Below are 9,597 nucleotides of genomic sequence, written 5' to 3' on the forward strand. Positions count from 1 at the left end.
ACAAAAATACGCATTGTGCAAAATGCAAGTGGTACTATGGAACGCCAAGACTTCCCAAACATTGCCGGCATGTCCGCTAAGTGCCACAGCAATTTCTTCGGGATCGTGTGATGGCGAGCCGAGTTTGTAGTGTGCAAGCTTGGAATTATAATAGAGATGCCAGTTTATATAGTAATGCCAGTTTATACAGTAATGCCAGTTTATATAGTAATGCCAGTTTATATGGTAATGCCAGTTTATATGGTGATGCCAGTTTGTATGGTAATGCCAGTTTATGTAGTAATGCCAGTTTGTATGGTAATGCCAGTTTATAGTGATGCCAGTTTATATAGCAATGCCAGGTTATAGTGGTCAGTTTATATAGTAATGCCAGTTTGTATGGTAATGCCAGTTGATGTAGTAATGCCAGTTTATATCGTGATGCCAGTTTATATCGTGATGCCAGTTTATGGTCACGCCAGTTTGTATAGTAATGCCAGTTTGTATGGTAATGCCAGTTTATGTAGAAATGCCAGTTGATGTAGTAATGCCAGTTTATAACGTGATGCCAGTTTATGGTCACACCAGTTTGTATAGTAATGCCAGTTTGTATAGTAATGCCAAGTTATATGGTAATGGCAGTTTATAGAGTAATGCCAGTTTGTTTGGTAACGCCAATTTGTATAGTAATTCCAGTTTGTATAATAATACCAGTTGGTTTAGTAATGCCAGTTTGTTTGGTAATGCCAGTTTGTTTGGAAATGCCAGTTGGTTTAGTCATGCCAGTTTGTATAATAATGCCAGTTGGTTTACTAATTCCAATTTGTTTGGTAATGCCAGTTTGTTTGGTAATGCTAGATTGTTTTGTAATGCCAGTTTGTGTAGTAATGCCAGTTTGTATCGTAATTCCATTTTGTATGGTAATGCAAGTTTATGTAGTAATGCTAGTTTATATAGTAATGCCAGTTTATATCGTAATGCCAGTTTATGTGGTAATGCCAGTTTGTATGGTGATGCCAGTTTGTGTGGTAATGCCAGTTTATGTAGTAATGCCAGTTTATATAGTAATGCCAGTTTGTATGGTAATGTCAGTTTATATAGTAATGCCAGTTTGTATGGTAATGCCAGTTTGTATATAGTAATGCCAGTTTATAGTGATGCCAGTTCATATAGCAATGCCAGGTTATAGTGATCGGTTTATATAGTAATGCCAGTTTGTATGGTAATGCCAGTTTCTATGGTAATGCCAGTTTATGTAGTAATGCCAGTTGATGTAGTAATGCTAGTTTATATCGTGATGCCAGTTTATGGTAACACCAGTTTGTATAGTAATGCCAGTTTGTATAGTAATGCCAAGTTATATGGTAATGGCAGTTTATAGAGTAATGCCAGTTTGTTTGGTAACGCCAATTTGAAAAGTAATTCCAGTTTGTATAATAATACCAGTTGGTTTCGTAATGCCAGTTTGTTTGGTAATGCCAGTTGGTTTAGTCATGCCAGTTTGTATAATAATGCCAGTTGGTTTAGTCATGCCAGTTTGTATAATAATGCCAGTTGGTTTACTAACTCCAATTTGTTTGGTAATGCCAGTTTATATGGTCATGCCAGATTGTTTTGTAATGCCAGTTTGTGTAGTAATGCCAGTTTGTATCGTAATTCCATTTTGTATGGTAATGCCAGTTTATGTATTAATGCTAGTTTATATAGTAATGCCAGTTTATGTAGTAATGCCAGTTTATACAGTAATGCCAGTTTATATAGTAATGCCAGTTTGTATGGTCATCTGATCGAGCATACTCGGGCATTTTGCCTCTCGATGGCAGAAATAATCTACAGTGGTTGCCAGTCCTATTGTAGATCACGGTGTTCACTTGAACCGGTCTCCCCCCTAAGGTGGAGTGCACTTCATACCGTTCTGCAAGTATATTAGCAGTCACTAATTCGTGCCTCATCTACCCGCTGCCACAGATGATTTTCTGACCTCGAATGGCTCAAATATCCCAGCAAGCTGGTACTCAATTTGCCGACCTCAGAAGGATGACAGGCTGAGTCAACCCCCTGGTGTGTATTAATTCAGTGGCCAAAGGGGCTTGAACTCAGGACCCTTGGATTCCAAGCTGCTACCGTAACCACTGAGCCAACACCAGGCTTTAATGTTTGTATGGTAATGCCAGTTTATGTGGTAATGCCAGTTTATATAGTAATGCCAGTTTATGTAGTAATGCCAGTTTATATAGTAATGCCAATTTGTATGATAATGCCAGTTTATATAGTAATGCCAGTTTATGTGGTAATGCCAGTTTATATAGTAATGCCAGTTTATGTAGTAATGCCAGTTTATATAGTAATGCCAATTTGTATGATAATGCCAGTTTATATAGTAATGCCAGTTTATGTGGTAATGCCAGTTTGTATCGTAATTCCATTTTGTTCCATCATGGCAGTTGCCTGAGTAATGCCAGTTTGTTTGGTAATACAAGTTTGTTTAGTAATGCCAGTTTGTTTCGTAATGTCAGTTGGCTTAGTAATGCCAATTGGTTTAGTTATGCCAGTTGGTTTAGTTATGCCAGTTGGTTTAGTTATGCCAGTTGGTTGAGTTATGCCAGTTGGCTTCATTATGCCAATTTGTTTGGTAATGCGAGTTAGCTTAGTAATCCAAGTTGGTTTGGTTATGCTGGGGAGTTTGGTTTTGCCGGATGGTTTGTTATGCTGGTTAGTTTGCTTATGCTGATTGATTTGGTTTTGCCAGGTGGTTTGGTTGTGGTATCTGGCTTCGTTGTGCTTTGTGGTTTGATTATGCTGTATGGTTTGCTGAAGCCGGGTGGTTTGGTTATGTGTTAAACCGGGTGGTTTGGTTATGCGTTAAGCCAGGTGGTTTGGTTATGTTGGGTTGTTAGCTTCTGCCAGGTAGTTTGGTTAAACCGGGTGGTTTGGTTATGCATTAAGCTGGGTGGTCTGGCTAAGCGTTAAGCCAGGTGATTTGGTTATGCATAAAGCCAGGTGGTTTGGTTACGTTGGATGGTTTTGTTCTCCCGGTTGGTTTGGTTATGCCAGCTGGTTTGATTATGCTAGTTGGTATGCCAGTTTGATTCGTTTTGCCAGCTGGTTTGGTTATGCTGGACGGTTTGGTTACGCCAGTTGCTTTGGTTATGCTGGGTGGTTTGGTTATGCTGGTCGGTTTGGTTATCCTGGGTGGTTTGGTTATGGTGGATGGCTTGCCTCTGCCTCTCCAGCAGTCAGTCAGAACAGAAACAAATAATTTGCTCAGAGTGCCGACGATAACTCGTCTCCTCTTCACTAAAGACACTGTGGGATCTTTACCATCTACCAACGAGTACTGGCAAATGAGACACGAAGTTTAATATTCATCTGAGGGACAACACGCACATGGATACCTCGCTCTGCCTGAGGAACACAAGGATTGCATAGTTTATAGCTTGGTCGGGATTCAAATCCATGCTAGACAGCTTAGAGGTGAGGTGCATATCCTTAAGATACCCTGTCTGCCCTTTTTGTTTATGGATAGATGTTTTGTTTATGTATAGATGGAATGTAATGAGTGTAGAAATGAACAAAGAGAAGAAAAAGGATAGAGATAAGCAAAACAAAGCATAAAAATAAATTACACACTGTACATGAAAGATGCAGTCTTTCACAAATACAAACTAAAAAAGAGGGTTAAAAGGAAATGAATATCAACAATGCAAGAATATTCTCTTCTTAACTCCTACTCCAGATCACTTGCGAAGTAGGCCAAGATGTCGATGGTGTGCTGATGGAGCCAATCAGTTGTTTATTCTTGTCTAGATTTCCATGTACTGTATATTCCTTTTATGCTTTCCCATCAACGATCATGGAAAGTGAGAAGTGCCCTACACTCCCATGAAAGAGGAAAATGTGGGATGCGGAAAGGGTAGGAAATGGATGGGGCTTCCACACCCTGCCATTTCGAGGAACTAAGCAATCACGATATTGAGACATGAACTGACATGACTGATGCCATCTGTCCACTTGCTGCCTGGCTCTAAACTGGTGAGAGTTTATATTTTAATCAATCAAAAAGGCCGTGTTACCACCACCGACCATCACTAACCAAGTGTGAGACATCACGTGGTTCTGCTGTCTTTTTACAGATATCTGTCTTTGCTGCTTTTCATGAAATGGAAGGTCTTTGACATCCTGTATTTCGACATTGTCACCAGAAGTTTACCTGCTATAAAATCAAGGAAGCACTCCAGTGATTATCACATTCAAACGAAAGGAGCATTTGTGTGGTAAGCCATGTTTAAACTTCTCTAACTTGGTTAAGCATTACCTACAAGATTTTGAAAGCTTGCTGCTGCTCTTGGGTAAAAGTTTGCATTCATAAACTTTAATAAACTATCAATTCATTAATACGTATATTTCATTTTTATTCACATAACTGTGAACAATCAGACAAGTCATTAAAATATAAGGATGAACTATCAGACAATCTATATACATCAACGCCATTGTGTCTCTCTTCTCTCTTCTCTCTCTGTCTGTGTGTCTCTGTCTCTGTCTCTTCCCTGTCTGTCTGTCTCTCTCTCTCTCTCTCTCTCTCTCTCTCTCTCTCTCTCTCTCTCTCTCTCTCTCTCTCTCTCTCTCTCTCTCTCTCTCTCTCTCTCTCTCTCTCTCTCTCTCTCTCTCTGTTCCTTATGCATAGCCACAATTTGTCCTTCACTTCTTACCTCCGGCCCCCAAACAGACGGACGGGCCTGTTAAAGCCTGTCATCGTGTGTGAGACATTTCTAACGGAAAGGGACATCAGGACAAACAGGGAATAAAGTGGGGGGAGTGGAACGTGAGGACAAGGATGGGGAAGGGTTGTGGGGAATGGTTAAAGCACTCCATGCACGAGTTAATGTCTTCGTTTTATTCTCCTTCTCACCCAATTTTTTTGGCAAACAGGACGACTAATTGGTCCATCAACAAAGCGACAGGTTGGCTCTGCAAGTTAATCAATAAGTATATTTCATTTTAACCATATAAATGTAAACTATCAGACAAATCATTAATAAGTACGTTTTAAAATCACTGATGCAAGTTATCTATTATTATTATTCTTATTATTATTATTATTATTTAACAAACTTTTCATCCAAGGGTTAAAGTGTTTAAAGAAAGCTTTTGTAACCATTGACTTGTTCTACATCCCTTAACGTGTCATTACCCTGTCTAGAAACAAGACACAATGAAACAACAAGTGCTTCTGCTGTTCCTCCTGCCGCTTGCAATAAGAGGCTACGCATTGAGGAAATGTGTCCAGTACTACGGGAATTCCTCATTTGTAAATTGTGAAAAGAAGGGTTTGGAGTACATCAACGTGACTTTGGAAAACCTGCCAAACAATTCAACCATCTATACTGTCAGTTACGCTTACAATAAAATAAAAGAAATTGAGGGTTACATTTTCTCGAAGCTGACAGCGTTACACAACCTGACTCTGAATCATAACAAAATCGCAAACATCTCTTTGAATGCATTCCACGGCCTTTCAAACCTTGTCGTTCTCGACATCTCTGCAAATAAACTGAGTTGTATTTTACATGGGACGTTCAAAAACCTGAAAAACCTGATGACGTTGGATTTATCGAGGAACAAAATTCTGTTGCCAGACACCTTTCAAGACCTCAGCAATCTTCGTATGTTGGACATTTCTCAGAACAAGTTTAAAACGTTCACCGAGGTTACAGATTCCATCCGGTCACTTTATTCTCTGTCAGTTCTGAATGTCCAAAAGAACTATTTCTCAACATTTAACCTGTCGTGCAGTTTCCCACAACAACTGGTTTACCTTATCCTGGCTAAGTGTCACATCAAAATCGTAAATGTTAGTTCTACAGCCCTCAAAAATATACAATTTCTGGATCTGTCTGGAAATAGTATTTCAGACATGTCCTGGATGAGTCACACGGACCTTAACAACCTTGCAGTGCTAAACGTGTCTGGTAATCCATTGCAAGTCAGAGACTTCTTCAACCTGCAGAATGTCAAACCACGTACGCTAAACATCTCCAACTTACGCTTCAATGCAAGTTCAGCAAATATCATGTGCAAAGCTCCTGTAGCTATGCAAGCTGAAGAAATAATAATGCAAGCAAATCACTTCAAGAATGAAACGGACATCGACCTGACGATGTGTCGAAATGTGAAATCCCTCGACTTGTCGTACAACCGAATCAACTGGAGCAAGAAGAAGATCGTCATTCCACAAAATCTTCTCAATCTCACCCTCGACTACAACTACTTGAAGACGTTGTCGATTATAAAGGCCGACAGCAATTTGTCTCTTCAGCATCTGAGTGCCAAATTCAACTTGATCGAAGAAGTTGGGGAATTGCCAGACTTCCCCAATCTTTGTAATCTCTGGCTACATATCAACCACATTTCGATGATTAGAGTAGGGGCGTTTAAGAAATTCAAGCAGCTGCAGAACCTACGTATCGATAACAACCTCATCACCGACTTCACGATGCACATGCTCGATGGCCTTGAGAATTTGAAAACGCTAAATTGCCGAAATAACAAAGTAGCATTGCTTAAGGACAACAGATTTTATTCAATGAAGTCCCTCAAAATCCTCGATCTCGGAGGCAACCGTGTGAAGGAAATCAAAACTAAGGCCTTCCATGGACTTACAAATCTCAAGAAGCTGTATCTCGATCGGAATAGACTCACGAGACTAGATTATCGATGGTTCGCACATCTGAAGAATTTGAACGTACTGGATTTGGCAATAAATGAGTTGCACTTCCACTACGGTGAAAGCATATCGCCTTTCCGGTATCTCAGACACCTCTCAATGCTCAAGATTTATTCTCAGCAAAAAGAAGGAATGGAGTTCATTCCCAAAAACTTCTTTAATGGTCTGCACTTTTTACACATCCTGTACATCCAAAACAACAAGTTGACAGCATTGCAAGCCGACACGTTGGCACCGCTGACTTCCCTCCGTATCCTTTACATCAGTGAGGAGTGCACTGGTCTACGGGCTCTTAGTGTTGACTTCTTCAAACCACTCGCAAAGCTCAATTACCTGGACCTGAGCAACATTGGACTCAGTCGGATTCAATATGAGCAATTCCAGAACAACACAGCTCTTCATACACTTTTCCTGGAGAAAAACGCACTGAGCTTTGTGTATGAAGGTTCTTTGGATTCTCTAAAAAGCCTTCGATACATTGATCTGAGTAAAAACCAGCTCCGCTGCACCTGTGCCAATGCATGGTTCAAGAACTGGGCCATATATAACAAAACCGTGCAAGTCGTTGACCTATACGAGTACCGCTGCGATACACCCGGTGCACCAGACCGTCCGTATTTTGTGGACTTTGACATTTCAATTTGCTACGAGAGCTTGCTTGGTGTCAAACTCTTGGAGTTTACTGGAGTTGCAGTGCTTTTCACCCTCCTGGGTCCATTGGCCTACATAAAGGGACATTGGCATCTTAAGTACAACTACTACTTGTTTCGTGCACGGTTTCGCCAGTTCCGCAAAAAAGATTGTGAGGCTTCGCAACGCTACGATGCATTTGTATCCTACAACTCCAGCGATGAGGATTGGGTCATGAACTATCTTCGGCCCAATTTAGAACAACATGGACCACCCTTTTACAAACTCTGTCTCCACCACCGTGACTTTGAACTTGGCCGATACATCATCGATAATATCATCGATGGTATCTACAGCAGTCGCAAGACCATTTGTTTGCTCAGCGAAAGTTACCTCCGCAGTGATTGGTGCTCGATGGAGGTGCAAATGGCAATGCATCGGCTTTTCAACGAGCACAAGGACGTTCTTATCATGGTTTTGCTCGAGGACCTTCCCGGATACTGGTTAAGAACAACTGATAGACTTAGTAGAGTTCTAGGCCAGCGGACTTACATTGTCTGGCCTGAGGATGAGACTGCCCAACAACTGTTTTGGGCAAAGCTCAGGAGTGCACTTCGAGACCCCAGCACTTCCTGTTATGCTGAGCAATAACTACATGATTGCAAGATATAAAATCCCTTTAACTGAATGTATAAAATAAGTGTTTTATCATGATAAAAATGATTGACCAAGACTTACAGGAAAACATACGCAGCATTTCCACTTCTACAGCCCCGCAGCACACGATCGCATTCAATGCAACCAGACCATCTGAGAAAATTCAGTCTGTGAAAAATTTTGATAATCGTGTAATGTGCAGCAGTTGACAAATGTTATTAACAAGGTTGTAGGCACATCGGCGATCATCGTAAACGTTGAACATGTTAAACTTTTATGACGAATTGTCGGCATCAGTCATGCATCATCATGTGGTGTGCGGTCTACGGCGACTGACGATGTGGCACAATGTATTGACCAAATTAACTTCAGCTTTCAGTAACTTTCTTTTTTATTTTCATTTTTTTAATTAAAAAACACTTTTTTTGATGGTTGTAGGTTTTTTTTTAATTGTAATGTTTTTTTCATGTGGACTTTGAAGCAAAAAGATGGTATTATCAAAGTTAAATGCAGTAGCCTGAGCCTGACCTGTGTTTCCTTGCAAAGTTTTCCAACAGTAGTCATCGACAGTCGCATAATGTGTGGCAGTCAATGCCAAAAACGAGATTGTATAAGATTTGCAGCCGACAGTCTTGTTGCGTTGCATCTGCGAACGTCGGCTCGTGTGCGGCGGGCTTTAGACATGATACATCAAGGTCAGCATGTGGTCCCTTGCATTCTGCAGGTCCTGTTACATTGTCAAAAGTGGTATAGGGTCATCATGGTCATCAGACCTTTCAAAATACAAGCACAATAACTGTAATATTCATTGCTATATGTGTTAACCACTGCACGGAAATATGAAGGTTTTAAACAATCAAGTTTTAATGAGAAATTAATATATTGCAATTGTCAAAGGTCAATGCTTACTGGGACAATGAGCGAGATGCTTGAGCATAACCTTCCACAATCTCCAAATTTTGTTTAAAGATCTGGATATGGAGCAACACTTCAACCACTTTGATGCATTTGCATTGTGTAAACATGAAAATGATGAACACTAGCATGCAGTAACTACAGAAATAGAACAGTATTGATTATTATAAAGATCTGTCAATATTTCTCTGATGGATATTTCCCAACAAATACAACTGCAGTTTTTGTCTCACATAAATACTACTACAACTACGACTGTGATGACTACTACTTTTAATTGCATCAATTATTCCCACCTTCTTGTGGGGTTGGTCAGGGAATGTTTTTGGGCCAAGTTGTTCATGACCGGCTGGCCAGGCCTGATGTTCGACTCAAGGTGACTTGGGCAGGAATTTGGAATTTGTTCAGGGTGCTGCCGATAATTCACCTACTCATCATGAAGGACACGATGGAATCTTATAGTCCACCAACTAATGCTGGGAGATGACATGCCTGGACATGGAAGGACAGGTACTGGTTGCTGGTTGCTGATGCCAACTAATGCTGGTTGGGCAGAGAGGTGAGATCACAGGAGGATCAGGACCAGAAGAGAGCTAATAAAAGACTGCATGACTCTGCCAACCTGCCTGGGATAAGCAAGAAAGAGACTCTGAGACTCAGCCACATATCAAAAGATGTTAATGACAGAG

The 9,597-nt window shown here is 40.6% G+C and overlaps 1 protein-coding gene across 2 annotated transcripts; it reads left to right on the forward strand.

Annotated features, from left to right (window-relative positions):
• The first annotated feature begins 2,822 nt into the window (after positions 1 to 2,822).
• On the forward strand, positions 2,823 to 8,420 carry LOC147021417 (uncharacterized). Of its 2 annotated transcripts, XM_085891338.1 has the most exons (3): positions 2,823 to 4,011; positions 4,113 to 4,253; positions 5,183 to 8,420. In XM_085891338.1, exon 3 carries the CDS (start codon positions 5,195 to 5,197, stop codon positions 7,985 to 7,987), a length of 2,793 nt encoding a protein of 930 aa, XP_085747464.1. In that variant the 5' UTR covers positions 2,823 to 4,011; positions 4,113 to 4,253; positions 5,183 to 5,194; the 3' UTR covers positions 7,988 to 8,420. The 2 variants fall into 2 exon arrangements, with proteins under 2 accessions (XP_085747464.1, XP_085747463.1); XM_085891337.1 differs by having other exon boundaries at positions 2,823 to 4,253.
• Positions 8,421 to 9,597: the final 1,177 nt, after the last annotated feature.

The sequence above is a fragment of the Eptatretus burgeri genome, chromosome 8 (assembly GCF_056783735.1).
Source record: "Eptatretus burgeri isolate ZD-2024b chromosome 8, Ebu_testis_v1, whole genome shotgun sequence".
Lineage (NCBI taxonomy): Eukaryota > Metazoa > Chordata > Myxini > Myxiniformes > Myxinidae > Eptatretus > Eptatretus burgeri.